Source organism: Trachurus japonicus, chromosome 23, assembly GCF_045865225.1.
Source record: "Trachurus japonicus isolate A0001 chromosome 23, Traja_1.0".
Lineage (NCBI taxonomy): Eukaryota > Metazoa > Chordata > Actinopteri > Carangiformes > Carangidae > Trachurus > Trachurus japonicus.
Genome location: NC_140929.1, coordinates 17,997,111 through 18,018,317, shown reverse-complemented (window position 1 = coordinate 18,018,317; position 21,207 = coordinate 17,997,111). Strand labels below are relative to the sequence as shown.

Genomic DNA, 21,207 nt, shown 5'->3' with positions numbered 1-21,207 from the left:
AGGTGGAAGAGACTGAGCCCATTACAAACAATGGCATAAGGTTGAAAGAGATACAATGTAAGGATGACATTACTGTATCTTTGGGAATATTGAATCTGTTTCAATCGCTACAATTGACAGAGTGATGTAGATGAAAATGTGACTGGAACGTCTGGATGTGCAGGAATGATTTACAGTACTCTATAGGTTCAGTTACTATATGTTTGTTGTAGATGACTGTAGTGTATTTTTCCTTTGAACAATGCTGTGAACAAATCAGAATTGCAAAGAGCATATGCAGTAGAAATGTGAAACATACATATTCAGTATCTCCACTAAATACAGTAATGTGTAACTTTACTGTAGTTTTCACATGGCTACAAGTAGTGTATAGTGCTGTCTTGAGCATTTTCAGGTAGTATCATCACTTTTTGCATTGGAAAACACTTAGAGAATAAAGTGTCCTAATGAAAACATGACAAAGCCATTTGACTATCTTGTTCATAAACGATGGTGTCAGGACTTCTCATTTTGACCACACTGACAGTTTCATTGACATGAGTACTTGCTTTTGAGGGATGGACAATCCATTTTGAGCAAGTGACGCGCTTTTGCAGGTCATCCACTAGGTTTTGCAGTTTGTGATAATTGTTCTGAGAAATGCACTAACTGTTGTGCAAATGTTAAGAGTGATGTGAGAAAAGCACCAAAGCGACTGAGAAAAACTGTAATAGAATAGAATAGAATAGAATAGAACTTTATTGTCATTGCACATGCACAATGGGACATTGTTTGGCAACTCTCTTGTGTCTCTAAATGAAATAAAAACATCAATAATTAAGATAAAAATGTAGCAGAGTTAAGGCAAAAATCCTGCATAGTTCCTCTTTAAGCTACATAACAGAAACTCCTCTTTAAATGCAACATAGCTCCACCCACAACATCCTCCACAATGATTAAAAGGCATTAGGCAATTAATAATAATAAATAACATTGTAGAGCTCTTCTATCAGACTACATTAGTTTTAACCAGGCCTTCCCAGTTAACAGCCTGCTGAGTGTATATTATTTATCATCCTGACTGGAATTGATTTTAATGTATAGTTCTTATCTGAGATCGCCCCACTCTCAAGTGCGTTTATCTTATTGTTGGGAGAGGGATTCGCACAACATGATTCTGTACTAATAGGTGTATACACTATTGCCTTACTGGTCTTGCTAAGTTAAGGAAATCACAAATAAAATAATCAAATAAGTAAAAAAGTTAAGAAGTCACAAGTTATTTTCCACCCTCTCCAAATGACATTATTAGCCTATAAACTGTACTATTTTAATTTTTCATTCAATTTACTACATCATATATGTAGTCAAGCTGCTCTAGCTTCTATCAGAGACACTTTAAAAGTTGTGTTGAGGCTGTGGATGATGAACGCTCCCTGAAGACTCAGTGAGCAGCGTTCTATCAGCATTCAGACCCAATCAGTGGAGTTTCCATGACGACACTTCACAGCGTCATGACAACGGAAGAGCCCCCCGATGGCGTGTGGAACACCCTGACTTCCTGTTGGCTTCCTGCTCCGAGTCTCACTATCGCCATGGATACAAAACCATCCCCTCGCCTCTCTATCTTTCAGTGCGGGGTCACGCCCCCAATTCCTCACTTGTCTGGCAGTTGGCAGACACACACACACACACACACACACACACACACACAAAGGGTTGATAACACAAAGACACAGGTATTCCCAGACACATATGCACTCATGGTCTCACTGACACACAAAATATACATGCACATGCTTTAGTGTTGTGCATGTGTGTGTGTGCACGCGCACATCTTAAAGGGGGAAGCCCACCCAAAGATTACTATTGAGCTGAGTGTTGATTAACCCCCCACCCTCACCAGCCCACCACCCTCCTGCAATGGGGGGTTAATCAACTTTCAACCCACCAATTAGTCACAGTCGCAGCCCCCTGATGAACTTTCCCACTGGGGAAAGAAAGTTGGTCCTGTGCTGGAGTTCCACTATTGACAAAGCAAATGAGAGCACACAATTGACTTTCATTATAGCTATTGGTTGTAGTTTCCAATCCACGTCACTGCCGCCTGAATTAAACTTAAAGGAGTAGGTTCATTACCTTTAATTGTCGGTGCAAGCTGTTTTTAGATCAGCGGGGCAGAGATGTGGGCTCTGCATGGCACGCGGTATTTCTGGCATTCCCTCATCAAACTCATCAAATACACAATCAACAACTACAAAGCGCTCTGGTGGATAAGTTGGGACCTGCACATTCACCACTATGAAATAATAATGGAACATTACGAGACAGAGTTGTTTTCGAGGCAAAATAAGGTAACCGGAACTACATTCCAGACATGGATGCTGGGCGGAGTGATTTAAAAAACAAGTAGTTGCGAATATTTGCTTCATGTGTCGTAATGTTACATAATTGTACGTTATTATTTCATAGCGTGGTGAATGTGCATGGTCACAACTTGTCCATGAGAGTGTTTTGGAGTTGTTGGATAGTGTATTTAGTTTGATGAGGGAAATGTGGAAATACCGTGCAGCTCGCATCTGTGCCCCACCAATTTAAAAATAGCTTGCACCGACAATTAAAGGTAATGAACCTACTCCTAAGACTATAAGGATTATGACAATATTCAAATTTGCCAAAATGTTGAAATATCCCTTTAATTAAACCAACCTGTGGCTCACACGCTGCTGCGAATGTCAGGAAAACAGTCAACAGTTTTTCTGTTGAACTCTCTGTCTTTGATCAGAGCCATTGTGTGAACTACAGAGGGTCTAGATGACAGCACTGTCCTTCTCTGACTTTCACAGAGAAAGTTCACTTCACATAAACTTGTTTTCACAGCAGGTACACAACACACACTGAATATATCTAAACTATTTCATCTGAGAAACTGTTTTCTGACTCTAAATGTGATCTCATCATTCAAATTCACTCAGAGCTGGATAACCTTTCCCGTCACAACTCCACTTTGTCAGGACACTGGTCCTCTTTGTCAGCTGGATTTTTGGTGTCAGTGTGGATACTAATTGAAAAAGAGCTAGACATGATGGCCTCCCTGAACTATGCCCTGATGTGTGTTTACACTGCATGTAGTAAACCTATACGGTGGCCTTGAGAGCTCAACATACTGCAGTTAAAGAAACCCACACGTAGGCCTGGGACGATAATAAATTTTGCTGGATGATATATTGTCCCACAAATTATTGACGATAAACGATATTATTGACACATTTTTTTTTAGAACAAATTAACCACTAATATAATAATAATATTTCATAATAATAGAGAAATAGTAGACCCTTTTAAATGCGATAAACTTTTATTTCTCATGAGTATTTTTTTAACCATTGTTGGAATGACAAGAACTTATAGCTACTATCCTAAAAAAAATAAAATAAACAAAAAATAATAAACAGTGCAGTGCAGCTCTTCTGTCCAATAACGTTACACACCTGAAGCTCCACTTTTCATTCAAACAAACTAATGTGACTTCCACAGATGTAAGATTTCATCAATGAGACCAGCATTTATCTCCTATAAAGTATTAAACCAGCCGGCGGTAAACCTCTAAAAACCTGCTGATAAGTTTTCTTAGTCGTTTTCTCCCCCAACGACGGAGGTTGACCGGCCCGTGAGCTGCTGCAGATAGTGATGGGTCTCTGACACCCAAGGCTCCGACACATGCGCGGTAGCTCATGAAGCATTTGTATCGAACCACTGTGCCGAGGCGTGGTTTGGTCACGTGACTTGTGACGTATGAACCACTTGGATGACGTCTGAAGCAGTTCAGTGGTTCGAACGTCAAATGAAGCACCTGATTGGTTCGGTTTGTCATGTGAAACACTTGGCGGGCTTGGGACCGTTCAGGGATTGGGTATCCTTTTAAATGGCGTTCATTTGAATATGTCTTTGCAGAGTAGGTTGGTTGGTTTGTTGCGATTGAGAGAGAGATTAGTGTATTTAGCGTATTTTGTGGAGAATTTGCCAGACAGGTAGATAATATAGTTAGATAGAAGTAGTTATATAGATATAGTCCTGGATATAGTATAATATTACATATAGATAAACAGATAGATACACAGACACACACACACACTTCTTACACTCACACACACCTTATACATTTATATATATATATACATTTATTTTTATATATATATATATATATATGTACATTTATTTATATTTATATATATATATATATATATATATATATATATGTACATTTATTTATATTTATATATATATATATATATATATATAGATATAGATATAGATATATATAGAGCAGGGTCCGATGTTAAGGTTTTTTCCTACTTGCCCTGTCGGGCAAGTACTTCTCAAATCTACTTGCCCCATCTAAATTCTTACTTGCCCTGCCTAGGTTTTTTTTTCTGGTTGTGTGGTGCATACTTTCGCTCATGACTTATATCTTACTAAAATCCTTCCTGTTGACTATATACAACACTACACAACACTTCTTACTTCAGAAAGTAGTATTTATTATTATCTATAATTGCATTAAAATGGCAATCATTGCAGACATGTAAAATTAACTGCTATTTCACATTATTTGACCAGTAGCAGTTACACCATCCATGCCCTATCTGAACAGGTGAGCCACCTGTTTAACGCCCGATCACAGTTGAAATCTTGAACTGAAGGGCCTTTTAATGGCTAAAAACATTAACCTGGACAACATTTTAACAGAAAGCTGGCTCCTCCAATCAGATTTTATTATTTTCATTGCATTCACATGCTGCAGTGGACAGTGGACAATTTAGCTTCAGTATTAATTCAGTATCTAAAAAAATATATATTAGAAAAGATCAATTTAAAAAATCATTTTTAATATGAAAATGTTCATGTCCATCTATATGCTCTCAATACTTGGTTGGGGCCATTTGACTTGAACTACTGGAAATAGCCTAGACCTTTCCATGTTACTCTAGTTTGAGTTGCCCCTGTAAAACTCAAGGATGTGGGACATTGAAACAACAGTGTGAAAAACAGTAAAATTTTCACACTGCAAATTCATGCTGAGGGCCGGATTGGACCCACTGCCGGGCCGGTTTTGGCCCGCGGGCCGCATGTTTGACACCCCTGGTTGAAGCACCGTCTCCACGTGTGTTTATTGACAACAGGATTATAACCTAAAAAGGACACGTTAGCTCGTCGGTATGGTAACTAAACGGTAACAGGTGACTGTTGCTGCGTGCGTCTGCCCCGAGTCTGAAACAGCGGCGGCGTTAATGAAGCAGCGTCAGGCCGCTCAACGTCAGTGAAATCGCCGATTAAATACGGCGAGCCGCGAGCGACGTACAGCCTGTCTCACCTAGAGCACATCCGCTGCAGCGACCCAGTTTGATCCGTTATTGTCGAACCCTGTAGAGAGAGAGAGAGAGAGAGAGATATGGAGCCTCAGCGCGAACCAACCAGGAAAAGGTCCCGAGCATGGGACGACTTCCAGTTGTTGCCGGATAATAAGGTAAGAACGCTGTTACTTTTATTTCAACTGTGGGTGAATTAATTGACACTAAAAGCTGCCAAGCCCTCGAGCACAATGATGTCACTGTTGAGATAGTCAGAACGTAATAACACAATTATTGTCCTTAGCGTGAATGCATTCAAATCAGGATGAACTTTGCGAACATTGTTTCACAGGTCCAGTGTATGTTGTGTGATGTGAAGCTGGCATACAGCAACAATGCTCCAATCCTCCATGCTGAGGCATTTGCGTGCCAAGCATGGCAGAGACACTGATCCGGCACCGGAGAACAGGCAGCCGCCCCCTATTGCAAGTAACCCAGGTAGACCTACACATGATAATTCCCACAAGTGTGTTTTATATTACCTTGTGATACATTTCAGTAAGTCTATGTAACCTAATGCATTGTTGTTCGTTATTAGGCAATAGAAAGCGAGACCTGGATGAAGCTTTGGTCAACTTCATCGTCCAGGATTCGCAGCCGTTCTCTGTGGTGGAGGACGTTGGATTCAGGGAGTTTGTGGCCAAGCTGGACCCCACCTACTCTCTGCCAACGAGAAAAACTGTAAGCAATGGTGGCTACAAAATATGAGGAGGAGAAGGAGAAGGCAAAGGCGGCACTCCAGAAAGTTGAGACTGTGAGTCTCACTTCGGACATGTGGACATCTATAAACACAGATGCCTATCTTGTGGTCACATGTCATTTTATTAACGCAAGTGACCAGCTGTCCACTGCTCTTCTGGGGACGACGCCTTTTCCAAGGACCCACACCGCTGACCCACATAGCCGCCGAAGTCGACTCAATGTTGGGTGAGTGGGGTCTAAAGAACAAAGTGCGCTGTATAGTGACGGACTCGGCCAGTAACATGATTGCTGCAGCAAATAACCTCAACCTCAGGCACAGCAAGTGCATTGCACATTGCCTCAATCTTGTGGTTAAGAATTCCATCGAGGCAACTCCGGGCCTTGACCCGGAAAATTGTCACCCTGTTTAAAACGAGCACAACAGCAAAACAGAGGCTTGTCCACATGCAGCAGCAACTGGGCCGCAGTGCACGAAAATTGACATTAGAGGTGGACACCCGCTGGAACAGCACCTTCGACATGCTGCAAAGAATGTATGAAGAAAGAGAGCCAGTGGCAGCAGCACTTGCCACACTCAACACTGACCTGACCCCACTCACACACCTACAGTATCAAAGCACTGAAGAATGCATCAAGGTATGTATTTCGCAGTCATTAACGGTTTAGTCACTACACAACAACAGCAATGTAACCAAGGTTGCTACACAGTTTATGCATTCTGACAATGTCATTTCAGGTGTTGGCAGCATTCCAGGTTGCAACTGTAGAGTTGTCGGAGGAAAAAAGAGTGTCGGCCTTTAAGGTCATCCCCCTCTACCGGGTCCTTCGCCACACCATTGAACAGCTTGAGCCGCAGCTGTCCACTGACATGGCCAGACATCTGGCACGAAGCCTCATCAGGTGCCTGGTGGACAGACTGTAAGATAAGGAGGAGATCTCGTTGTCAGTGGCGACGATGATTGACCCAAGGTTCAAAACATTCGGCTTTTCCAGCCCGAGAGTGGCAACGTTTGTTAAGGAGCGTCTAATCTCAGAGTGCACAAAAGTCATTCATGTCGCGCAGCAGCAGCAGCAGCCACCGTCCACTCCACAAGGAACTCAGAGTGATCCTCCAGCAACAGCAGCAGCCTCCACCGGTATTCCTTTTCTTTTTTTGATTATTTAATCATGAATAACGACACAAAATTACATTTGTATTGATGGGTCTGATGTTTTTTTTCAGGAGTTGACCTGTGGGGGCTGCTGGACAATGATGCCACCAGGGCGCGGCAAACACAAAATGCGACCGCCAACGCCATTGTTGAAGTAAACCGCTATCTGTCCGATCCTGCCCTGGACCGCAAAGAAGACCCTTTGAAGTACTGGACCAGCAACAAAGCCACATATCCAAACTTATACAAAGTTGCAAAACATTTCCTTGCAAAAACGGAGAAACCCCCTGAATCCTCATACACTGTGTAAACTTTTATTTTTGAATAAAAACTCATAAAATGTTACAGAAGCACGTCCACTGCCCAGTTTTTCAAGCACACCCTCTGCTCTGTCTTCAAGCACACCCTCTGCCCTGTCTTCAAGCATACCTTCTTTACCTACATAACCATAAATTATCAATAACCCCCAAAGCATACTTTGCCAAAATCATATGGCAGTCTGCATTTGCATTAGCCTCATATAAAAATTACACCAGTGTGTATTTGTAGAGCACATGTTATTATCTTAACAGCCAAATAAGGCATGTGGTCTTCTATATCACTATTAATTACTGTATCCAATATATTAAGTACGCCCCATTATGAAATTGAGGTCGTTGCGTTAGAGTAGTGGTTAGAGACATGAGCTTCTGCCCAAACAACATGAGATCGATACCCCGGAGGAGTGTCTTTTTTTCCTTTTAATTGGCGTACACATATTATATACATTACATATATCAAACATTAACCCTGGCCCAACACTTCCAAAGTATTTCCTAAACTACAGTCCATTTTTTCAAGCCACATGATGCAGTCACTTCGAGTCACACGTTGATGTTTCGGTTGGGAAAGATCACGTGACGTATGAACCACTTGGATGACGTATGAACCACTTTACTGCTTCAGTCATTCATGAAGCACCGTCAATGTTTTGGTTGTCTCGGCTCTCTGTGAGAGCTGAGCTGAGCCTTCGAAGCACATAGAAACTGAGGCGGCAGAGATTTGGTTGGAAAGTGTAGCATTCAGTACCAGGAATTCTATAACATGATATGTGGAGCAGAGGAAAAATAATTTATTTAAGCATTGTAACACGCATATTTGTAACGATTGAAGCGTCAACGACCGTATGGGCTTCAGAAATATTTAATACGTCCCGTACGACACGTTGTGAAGTTGACGGTAGCGCACCGTGATTACATCGGGCTTTCACCCCTCAGACGTGAGATCGAATCCGTTTGCCGAACTTGCCATATTTCTTTTCTATTTTGAAATGAGATCACATTTGCCATCTACACCATTTCACATCGTATAAAGCCATAGACTGTTTAGACTTGTTTCAGAGGAGAATGTAATTCATAGCAGAGCCTAATCAGGCTAAGTCAATACCGAAAGCCTATCACAATCATATGCCAAATGAGAAACTTCATGTTTATTTTATATTTTTATTTTTATTGTGTCAGCTTGAAACCATACAACCATGTCACGTTAGTTGAACAGGAGTGTGCATGGCAAATCAAATCTCAAACAATCAATGAACCAATGAATGACACGTCTCAATTGCACTTCATTTTATTGAACACTAGATGTCGTACTGGAGCACTGTGTCAGTGAAGCCTCGCGAGTAATGAATCATTACTCGAAAAAGGTGTTGAAGCCTCAACAAAGCCTCGATTGCCCATCACTAGCTGCAGACGGCTGCAGACTGTGGGAAGTCCCGCTCCTCCTGCTCGCTGCTACCACATTAGCTCCAAAAACGTCGGAGGAAATCTCCCAACAGGCGATATGTGGATAAACTGACCACAGACTGGGGATCTAAACTGTGACTTTCTCGCATGAAAAAATATTAAAACTTTAAAAAGTGACGTGTTAACAGCGCTGCAGCGAGAATTACAGTAAAATAGCTTTTAGCTGCTTAGCTTTACAGCTAGCGCTGCCGGTTGCTGTGAAATGCATTCTGGGAAACAAAGATCCTGGATGACTGAAAAGAGGGTTCACTCCTTTCATTCTGCAAAACAAACGGCCCAGGTGCTGAGACCGATGCACAGTGTGAAGCCTCTTGTCATCCAGCCTGGTTGGAGGCAAGAGACCAGGAAAACAAATACGTGCGCATGCACATGGCGATATATCGAGGTCGGAAAAATGATCGAGTTCATTTTCATTTATCGTGCGATTAATTGATTTATTGATTATCGTCCCAGGCCTACCCACACGCAAATACACAAACTCTACAACTTGTTGTTGTTGTGCGCAACGTAGAGCTGCCGATACCAAGTGTTTTTTTAGTTGCCCGTTTATTCAGCTGGGTGTGTTCTCATCTACAGTCTATGGTTCTCACACAGTCATCAACTGATCCACAGACCACTTGGGTACCGATCTATGGAGAACGATCTGAACAGATCACAGATCAACAATGATTGGTTGCACCACTACCAGATATTGACTAAATATCTAGATTGGGTATCAGATAAAGGGGCTGATCTATGATGCCCATCTATTCACTTCAATATGTTTGTGAGGCATGCCACATCATGTATCAGCGGCACGTGCAACATGCCAGTAGACAACAAACACAGAACAACTCAAAACAAACTGGTCATCAGACCTTGTTGGAGACAATGTGGATAATAACTGGCAGACCATACTCAGATCTTTTGGTCCTGACCCTTCCGGACTGAAGTGCATGCTATAACAAAGAGGATTCTGGGATTTGATATTGATTACACCTGTCTTTCATTTTATTTGGGGAGTAAGGCTCTGCATAACAGGGATAGATATTTATTAAAAATTCTCATGGCAGCAAGCAATATGCTGGCTTCGTAGAGAACCTCTCACCCTGAACCAATGGAAAAAATATAATAAATGACATATACAGTATGGAACGTCTATCTTTTATTTTGAGATTACAGAAGGAAAAGGGAAAAGAATACTGGGCTAAATGGGTTACATATTAGAGTGTAGCGGCTGAAATTTGTGAATGAAAGTGTATCATCTCGTGACTAGTATTGTCTATGCGTATCATTCAATGTGACTGAATGTATATAACCTCATGTTTGTGTTATGCAAAGAAAAAAAACAAAGTATTAAAAAAACAAAGTTTTACAAAGTTAGGAAACTAATTAAAGTCAAGCCTGATGCCTTCACTGTCATCCACATGGCAAAGTGTACAGTTTATTAATCCAACAGTGGTATCCGATCAGTATCTGGTATCGGTCGATATGCTAAGCCCAGGTATCGGTATCGGCATTTGGACTGAAAAAGCCGGATCGGTGCACCCCATAAAAGCATTAACAACAGACCACGACAAAGTCACAGTAGCAGTGCCCTTGTCTAAGCCTCTGGTGTAGGTCTATAGATGTTCAACAAAGGCTTTGAATCCGTGTCTGCAGAATCTGCAAGACAACAGTCCCACGGGTGGAGCACAGAACAATACGATGCAGGAGAGAGAGCCCACGACGGTGACGCACTGTGGAGGGAACGTCCTCGTTAATGAAGCTCTGCTACATAGGATGGATACATCAGTCTCATTATCACCTCAACACCTCCCCGCCGTTACGCAAGTACCTTGTGAGGAAATACCGTGAAAGCTCCAGTGTGTGCGGCTGTGTGCGTTTGTACATGCAGAAGCCTTGTGTGGCGCTCAGCTGGCCAGCCCAGTGGCGGCGGGGCTCTCTCCCTCTCCGGTAGCCTCAGTCCTCGGTGCCAGCCTTTTAAAAACACAACAGTGGCTTTTGTGCGTGGGCACCGACGGAGACAGACGGCCATTGTCAGCTGCTGTAACTTCAGACAGACCTCCTCGACTGGAGAGACTGCGCGGGGAGAGTTGGCATTTGATGGTTTCACTGACTTAGTTTCACTCTTCCTCTCCTTTTCACCTTTTGTTCTCGGTCATTCTGCCATCTTCATTTCCTACCTCACACTCCTCTGATGGTCACACCCCACTAAACCCTTCCTCAAGTCATTCTTTCTTGGAACTGACCAACTCCTCTTCCTTCCTTTCCTTTAGAATTCGATACCAAAGAGTAAACCATTACACTCAAAGTTTCATCCATTTGAAATTATACAATATAATGTGTGTTCACACCTGTACTTGTGATAAGATCAGCTGGGAACTTCCATGCCAATAAAGCCACTGAATTGAATTGATTGATTGTAATAGCAGGTGTAAACAGAACCAGTGACAGTTGGCCTCTGAACCCCATCCTAACCCAACTTTTGTCTTCCTACATGGTCATATGACACCATTTCAAGTAAACATCTACATCAACTGCAGAACTTTGGATGTGATCTGAGTGATACGTAAGTCAATTTAGTGATTCAGCATCAGCGGCAGAGAAGTTTCTGTTTCAGCCATATAACTGTGGGTCACCACTGAAAACTCGAGCTGAACAATTATGCTAGAAAATCATACTGTGCACCAGTTACATCTGTCACTGCTGGGGAGTCAGCTAGTAATCTACTTTAACCACTTCTAATAGAATAATGGGAGTATCTGTGTGGTTTTCAGTCAATAAACAAAAGGCATTGAAGCCATGACTTACAACACTGTTTGAATAATGTAGCATCATCATCACACCATGCTGCTCTCCTGTCAGTTTCTAAACAGGAATATCAGCCCGGTGTACAACATTAAAGGTCCAGTGTGTAATAATTAACAAGGTTTATTGGCAAAATCTGAATATACTACCCATGAATATATAAGTGTATAATTGCTATAAAATAAAATTTGTTTGGTTTTTGTAACCCATAATAATTAGAGTGTCGCCATCTTGGGCCGCCATGTTTGTACTGCAGCCCGAACGGAAAATCCAGCCAACCAGAGAGCACATTTCAAGAGTTTGGCATTCATAAATAAACCAATGAAGAAGAAGGTGGAAGGAAAGAAGAAGGAGGAAACAGCAGACATATGGTAAAATGGTTTAGATCTTCACCTCATCGCTCCATGCTCCTGAAATACTCCAGTCCTCTCATTCATAGTAAACATGTTTTTTTGTCCTCAGAGGCCACCGTCACTTTGCCGACAGGAGGGGTGGGTGTGAGCGAGTGAGCGCTGCAAACTAGAATCTGAACGCTGGATATCACGGTTTTAACCCCACTGGACCTTTAAGTTCAAGCAGGGAGTGCACCTGTGCTAATGCTTCCTTATGTGGCTGAGGTCTAGGTTAGCTTTTATCAGTTCTTCACTATGGCCCAACATACATGTCAGGACAACACACAGACGTACATCCAACCAACAGATCCAGCACGAACAAAGAACCAGGAGCGATAACTGAATGCTCTTTGACTGGTTGGAATACAAAGAAACGTATTTACTCCTAGTACTTGAGTTACATCCAATAACTACTCTGCTCACTCAAACAATAAAGTCTCTGTCGCAGCATTTAACCATTCAGAGATGACATAAGCAACACTAATTTACATGAACTTGCTTCAGTCATTAACGTGCAACCTCCAAGGGGACAACACGGCCACAACAAACACAATGTGACATATAACTTACTCACATTTTATCAAGACATGAAATCAAGTATAATTGGAGAAGGCACACAGGCTACATTCATATTAATTCAGTCTATAGTAGCACCACAATGCGTCTCTTATGCTTTTGACACAGTTGTGACACGTTTTAGCATTAACAAAACAAAGCTACATTTATTATACTTGCCAATATTGTTAAATTTGCCAAAGCCAGGACCGTTACACAATTTGTCTGTGTGAACATTAGGCTTGGGCGGTACTGCAGGTGTTTAAAAATAGCAACGGTATCAATTTCAATACCGTCATGAAAAAATGCAATGCACTTATATAGGAGATAAGGATTAAATATTAAATAAAAGTAATTCAATGTCTAAAATTGATTATATGTCCAGTAGCACTTATGTGTGGTTGAATTTTCAGTTAGTTTAATATGTTTTAGCCTACTTTTTACTTTCAAAATTTACTTCAGTGACTGTGGGGAGAAAGAATCGACCATAATCGGTGTTCACGTTAAATTGTCCCATTGGAGTCAATACACTCCAGGCTGCCTCTGGTCTCCCTAAAGGGGTGTGGCCGAGCAGAAGCCCACGTGACATGCATACAGGAAGCTGACTGGTCATGGAAGGTCTTGGTTTATAAACCGTCTTTGCTATCATGTCTCTGCTCCGTGACACTGTGAGACAGACCGCCGGTGAGCCTGTGGGACGGGTCCCGCTAATCGTTGAAAACAGCAGTGATACGTCTCCAAACCAGAAACGTCTGGAACAACATCGGAAAAAGTCGCTCTTGACAAGAAAAAAAAAAAAGGGACCGGACCTGCCGTGTCATATAAAAAAAAAAGAAAAAAGAAAAAAGAAACTGACAGCGAGTGCGTGTCATGACTTCCTGTATCTCGCCCTTCAAAATAAAAGCCCTATAGCCTTTCAGTTCGGTCATATTGATTTTGACTTCATTTTGACAAGACGCGGCTCCAAATGTTTTTGTTTTTTTTCCTGCGACCAATCGACCAATGAGATTTTGGTCTGCTAATGTTTAGCCCTAGTATTCAGTTTCTGAATGGTGAAGACACAAGCCAATGTTTGGTAATGCCACTTACGTCATCATTTTTAATTAGTCACGGTAATACCGTATACCGTGGTAAAATGTGGAGGAAGTTTGACGGTATCAAAATTTGGATACCACCCAAGCCTAGTGAACATATACGAGTAGGCTTTGCTGACTTCTCCTTGTGTAACACAATAGTACCTTTCCATCGTTATATTCCATTTTTACCCAATCACTGCTCAGAAGAGCAGCCACAGCAGCTACAGCACAAAACTTTTGAGTGACACAAGTGTTTCACTGAGCTGAGTTTCCTGTCCGGGCGGCTCAGCATCAAAGAGATCCAGCTGTCCTTGTGGCACAGACCGGCTCTAAAATAACTGTGACCGTGCGCTGCCGCAGTGAGAGCAGACTGCTCCTAAGTGGATTAAAGAATAAGAGCACTTATGAATAAAATGCTTTAGATGGAGAGGCCAGATAAAAACTCGACGGAGAGACAGAGGGGAGGGACGACAAAATACCAGAGTAGAAAGCAGCCAATCAATTATTCAATGTAACATCTGTGGTTTTCAGCACTGCCAGCACTGTGGTGATGATAACACTGCAACCCACTTCTATCAGTACACACTCAAGTTTGGTTTTTCAAAGTTGTTACTGAAAAGAAATCTACATAACACTCTGATACTACCAAATTAAAAACACAATGCCTCATTCTGAAATTTTAGATGGAAACATTTTTACTACAGTATCATCATCTCCAGAATTTCAGCACCAAAAAAAAAAAAAATCTGATTATATTTTTCCTGCTAAAACCAGACAGTTAAGAAGGCTTTGGAAAATCTTGCTAACAAGATTTATTTCCCTCAGTGAAGATTTTTATTTGGCTGGTTTACGGAGCTTGACTCCATCACGCTGAGCCAGTGTGTGTGTATGTGTGTGTGTGTGCGCATGTGTGTAAGTTAGTGCACACATAATCTCATCTTAAGCACGGAGTTAAAGCTACAAGGAGGGGGACACACAATTATATCTCATGTACTATATACAGGCACAAAAAGGAGGAGAGAGAGAATGAAGTGAAGAGCAGTGGGTCACTCTTTGGCATCAACAGTGATACTGTATGTAATGTTGGTGCAAGAGTTAAGGCGAGACACTACAGGCAAAAACACTGTTTTTTTTGTGCATTTGGAGATTTTGGGCTATGTTGCTCCCTTATAGAAGTAACAAACAGCACGCACATCCTACTTGCCCATTGTTGGGTGGGTGCTGGACCAAAAGGAGCGTAACATGAAGTCCACAACACCAAAAGAGCTCCAATGCAATAATTTATTCACATGACGTTTCGAGCCCCACCGGCTCATGTGAATGTGAATAAATTATTGCATTGGAGCTCTTTTGGTGTTGCAGACTTTTCTTAAAGGAAAGAAACGCTATAAAATCCACATTGTGGTTATTTTACTTCATTGTGTCTCTTTCGTCAGTAGATTTCTCCTAAATTCACCAAAAGTTAGCAGCTACTGTGACAAACTCTGCCATGCCTGTTGTATGACCCATGTCATGTCAGGTATCGTTGTAAAGCTCTCTCTCCTGAACAATGATGTAGGCTCCAAAAATTGTCATTCCCTTTGTGTCAGTAACAAATCGTAAAAGTAGATAGTAACAATTTATTGAATTTTACAATATAAAGGCAGTTTTCTCAAAATTAGTTTTTCCTCATACTCCCACAGACACCAAACCTTCCAGTTTTATTCCTGTCTATATTCTGAAGGTTTTTACTGAGGGATTTGTTGATATATTATTCACAGCCTGATTTGTACATTTTATTCCTAAAAACATGGCAACATTTACTGTTCATTGTGTTTTAGGGCTGGTGACAGTATTTTCTGATAAAAAGAGATATCCAAAATCCCCTCAGTAAAAACTTTTGAAAAAAAATAAATAAATAAACAAGATTTTTGAAAGCACCTTCATCCATTGTTCAGATTCCTGTTATGGAAATGTATGCAAACTAGTGCATATTTATTTAGATATTGCCTCATTAAACATAAGATTTGACAAAAAATAATAAAAAATAATAATTCTCTCAATGTAAGTAATAAACTTGGTAAGTACTTTGGTGATATCAGTCTCTTAAAGTGTCACCACACACTTGTTACGTTAAGTTAAGGAATGCATCAGATCATAAATGTTCATGATCAGGCCAATCAACATTCGGTACAGTTTATTTGTAAATATCAGGGATTCAGGTTAATAATTAACCATTTACAGTAATGGTAAACTGAATGAGCATTTTGAGTAGTCATACCATCAGTTAAAACAAACTGGTACAAAAATGTTATATGTTCAAACAACTCACTTACATTTGATCATGTGCAATTGAGGGATGTGGCTTCTTTAAGTGACAGATGGGTGCTCCTCTTTCTTCTAGTGTTATTTTACATATTAGAGTATCTATATGTGGCAGATTTAGTTGTAGATGAATCTGCAGATAGGCTGACAAGGTATCACTGTCTGTGACTGATGACACCTTCATCACTGCTCTTTCTACATTATTTATGGATTTACTCACTCGGTACGCTGCGTGTGCCGGAATGTGTGTGTGTGCCAGTATTTTGTAGGCAATTACTATTACACCATCAGGCGCCCTATTATGCCACCGGATGGAACCCCTCTGGTTCTAAAGCTCCGAGTGCGCTGGGACGGCAGATGGTATCTCGTGAGCAGAACATATGATCACTGAACTCATACTAAACATAACACATGAGGTATTACAGTGTGGATTGCTGGAACGTCGGCCAGATTAAGATTATTCTGCCATAGATGTACAATAGAAGGAGTGAACGGAGGTAAGAAAGAGGTGAAACTGTTCCATCCATGTAAACACACTAACACAAGTGCAGTATAGATCCTACTGAGCTGCTGAATGATCAATGGCTCCATCCAGCCCATCTCCATTCTCCTCCTATCTATTAACCCTGTGGTGCATTTACTACCAATTCCAATCCAATCACTGCAGCTAAATAACTCTAAAAATGTAGCCAAGTATTGATACTGACTGTAATGAGATGATGAAAACTTACTCATCATTGAAGGCGCTGGGATAAAAAGCTTGTAATGACACATAACTCCCTTAAAACATAACAGTGAGTCATCAGATGTATCACCACTTACAAAAAGAAACCACCGACAAATACAGGCAATTATTGTCAGGAAGCATCAGATGCAATTTCCTTTTTGGAAAGCTGAATGGAACAAATTGAAGTCTGGGGTCTGAAGCCAAGCGTTCTGAACACCAGAGAAGACAGATATGGCCGTCATGCTGAGCTGAATCTGAGTAGTTTTAGGTGTAACCAGCAGCAACCTGCAGAGGTTTCCTACACTTCTGAGGCTTTCATATCAACATGTATCCCCCTGTCATAACACACCACCACATCTTCAAGCTCTCCCTTCCTACACAACGCTACATAGAGAGTGACAGGCAGCAGCTGAGCAACCACTGACAGGTCAGATGTATGATGTATACTGTGTAGTGGGAGCATTGCTGCTGAAAAGCATATGGTACGGTGTTCTCTGGCAGAACAAAGACACTCAATCACCACAGAGATCTGTATGTGTGTAACTGAAAGGGGCCGGGCGAGGAAATGTGTTGCTGTGTGATTCAGAGTGGTGTCCAGGCATATTGTGGGACAGATGGCTGGAGGATGCTCTACTTCCTGTCCCTGAAGGAAAGCGTTTTTCTCTCTCCGTGGATGTAAACAACAACAAAACAGTATCTTTTACAAGGAGAGGAAATTAAATAACGTGCATGAGATGGCTGCAGTCAAAACAAAGTTGGTCCAAGATCCTCTAACAATTGACTCAACTGCTGCAGCTACGCAACACAGCCAGGCTTTGACTGTGCAAAAGGAGCATCAAGGAGGACTGATCCAAGTTGTGTCCTATTTAGGATCCGGCAACAGGGAACTGTTTACTCCTCTGGTGACAGTATAAGGGACAGACAGCAAAGTTGTGGTGTTGACGGGAACATGATCTTTACTTATTTACAGGAGCGGTGTCTAAAAGAAAATGACATAAATGCAACAGAGGGTTTTAGACTTTAACAGAGCTGTCTCACTAACTCACCACTCATTATTTGTCTATTTCTGTACCAAGTTGCAGAACATTAAACAAAGAAAACAGAGTTAATCTGATCATACCAAATCTCATCAAATAGAGACACGCAGGTTTGTCCTCAGGACATAAGAACACCGAGACACAGCTTCCTACACTGAATGTCATGAGACTTAGGCTACATGCTGATTGAACAATAAGATAACTTTGTTAAGAATCAATGCTGAACAGAGTGAATTTGATTTCTCGAAGGTCAAATCAAGACGTCATCCAAAGCTGGTAGTGTAGGTTCTGTCTCCATATTTTCTTCTCCATTGTTTTATTTAAGGTGTTGAACCATAATAAGATATATTTGTGGTTTTAAGAACCAAAATCCATCTCAGTGTAGTTTAAGTCTCCTCTCAGGCTTCTCTTTGGAGTTCGAGTAACAACAGGTTGATGAGCCAATCAGAGAGAAGGATCTGACTTTTCTGGATTAATGACTGCTTTCTGAGTGGGCCAATAAAAGTCTCACATAGTTTAATAAAAATGCCTTTAATTAATCTGGCAAACGTGTCATAGTCATTTTAAACTTGTCATTGTGACAATGCCAGATTAATTAAAGGCATTTTTATTAACTCAAGAGAGTGCCTTGGAGTTTTTCTTTGTCTCTCCACATCCCTTGGATCCCTCTCCAAAGAGCACCTCTATATTTGAGAAAGGAGTCCCCGTAGCGCTCCTTGCTTTGAACATTTTTTGAAAAGTCTCACATATTTCAAAGACTCCAAAAAAGATGGGCGGGGTCTGGGGGCGTAGTGACATCACAGAGTTACAGAAGTCTTTACAAGTCAGGCAAACGTTCTTCTCATTGTAGCACCTGCACTCTTTTCACACTGTATCATACAGATGCAGGATTTACACACAAGTGTTATATACGTTTAGAATTTTACATTTACATCCTTACCAACTTATTTTTTATGTGCTACAGAGAAAGTACTTTGCAGACTGCATTAAAGGGGTAGTTCAGGTGTTTTGAAGTGGAGTTGTATGAGCTACAAATGCCCATTAAGTACACTAGATGTAGTAGAAAGGTCTACTAGATGCAGGTGGAAAGACCTTTTCTACTGCATCTAGTGTACTTAATGGGCATTTGCAGCTCATACAACCCCACTTCAAAAAAGCTGAACTATTCCTTTAACATTACCTAAAACTCCACAACTGCATTTACCAGTACTATTGGATTAGCAGCTCTGTCTTTTCATTTCAATGTGACTCACATGCTATATTCAGTTGGTGTGAGACCAGAGGTCAGCTGGCTCTCCTTGGCATAGCCCTGACCTGCTCGTGGCCGGTCACAGTTTGGCAGTAGTATGACAGTAGTTTCATCTGATTGGTTAATCATTCTTTTTCCCCATCAGGAGATGATGCCAGCTACAACCTGGCCTCCTCAGAGAGGTGACATCAGTGTACAGAAGATATTTACAGCTCACGGCCACTGCATCAGGTAGACGGCGGCTGTTTATCTAAATGAGAGCAGGGAAGAGGAAGGATAGCAGCTATACAGACTATTTACTGAGTCACAGTGTTGTTATTAAAATGACAACTACAGTCTAAAACGCAGAGGGAGCCTGGCTTGGCTTGGCCCCTGGGAGAAAATGCCTCCGCAAACAGCATGATGTGAGCCGCAGGAAAACTGAAACACAATGATTTATTTAAGAGCTGCTAAGTCCCCCTAACCTCACCTGGAATAAAAGACCCTCCAGGGAGCAGTGAAGCTTTTGCTTATAGCAGATGCCACCGGCCCAGAGTGCTGGTCTGAAAGGACAGTGTGCATTTACATGATGTTATATGTTCAAAGCTTGCTAGGAGGCAGTCTGTTAGTTACAGGTGGTGATGAAACACCATGGTTTTGATGATAGCTGGAGTGATGATTCATCTCATTACTTGTTCAAATAGTAGACGAACAGTGTATTATGAGATTGCACTTTTTTGCATTTTACTTCCCCATCTGCTACACACTTACTCAAAATATATGGGAGAATCTGGGATTTGACATCTGCTCTACTGACACTCAACAAACCTCTATTAAAAGTAGCAACACGTTTAAGATAAGTAGTCTCAGTATGCCACAGGTTATAAACTTTCCTATACTTCTTTTTAACAGCCATGATCATTTTTAATGGTACTTAGCATACCAGCTGCAAAGGTCTGACATTTGAATCTACATGCAAAGTGCAGGAACGGTATAATTTCAGCACAATGAAGGCTGTGAAATTCAGGACAAAATGACACAAATAGAGAAATATTAACCGCTTCTGTTGCAGAAACTCATCTGAAGGAAAGGTGCAGCAGCACATGACCCAACGCATCACACATCAACTAAGTTCAACAGAGACAGCAGAGCATCGTCACGCTGCACAACACTTCCACCGATCCACTCCGACTTGTGTTTGGAGAAATGGCTCAACATGTTCACATCACGCTCAGAGAAACCACCGCAGAGGTTCCGGTGAAACGGGATCGGAGTGGACGACAGCCTTCAGCGCTACACAGCGCAACGCAGGCACACATGTACACGTCGGAAACGCGTGTTTTCACAAATATCATCTACGTGTAAAAATTCATTTTTTCTCCTTAGCGCTGACTGCAGATTGTGACACACGGGCTGGAGTGTGCACCAGCTCGGGGGGGATAACGCAGACGCGCCGCTCGAAAACGTCCGCGGCATCACATGTCAGCCAGCACCGTCGATTCAGTCATGGTTTATGTTGCTCTCTCAGTTTCTTACCTATGTGGCTGAAAAGGAGCAGCTGGGAGATGATCAGATCGGTCCTTGGAACTGTCGTCTCCATGGTGTCGGCGTGAGAATCAGACGTGAAGAGGCAGAATGAGGGTTTGTGAGGATGGACGGCGGGTCGGGTGCGTAAAGCTGCGCTACCAGGTCATCGTTCCTCCTCCGCTGCCTCTGTGCGGGGCGGCAGGGCTCGGTGCTGGGCTGCTCTCAGGTCGGCTCGGCTCGGCTCGGCTCGGCTTGATTCAGCTTGGTTCGGCTGCAGGGTTGGTTAGATGAGTGCGGTCTCGCGGGCTGCTTGGATGATTAGAGACGCGCTCTCACGCATATATCTCAGTTAAGAGGCGGGTTGGGCGCGCGCGCCTCCCAGTGCCCTTAATGGAAATCACTGTATCACTCCTGTAATATTCTTATGATAGTACTCCAGAGACACGGTGTGTGTCTGCGGCGTGCGGCTGCTCTCCTGCAGGGCAGCAGTATGATGCTCATAGAACAGGGGAGACTGGAGATGGTTGTAATATTTTTTTTTACA

General features: G+C 41.9%; 1 protein-coding gene across 3 annotated transcripts in view; it reads right to left on the bottom strand.

Annotated features, from left to right (window-relative positions):
* The window catches only part of ptprz1b (protein tyrosine phosphatase receptor type Z1b), a 100,990-nt gene extending 80,037 nt beyond the window's left edge, over positions 1-20,953 (bottom strand). For all 3 annotated transcript variants that reach the window (XM_085769822.1, XM_085769824.1, XM_085769823.1), the window contains exon 1: positions 20,673-20,953. In XM_085769822.1, coding sequence (XP_085625948.1) covers positions 20,673-20,736 — 64 coding nt within the window. In that variant the 5' untranslated portion in view covers positions 20,737-20,953. The remainder of the gene's footprint in view (positions 1-20,672) is intronic.
* Positions 20,954-21,207: the final 254 nt, after the last annotated feature.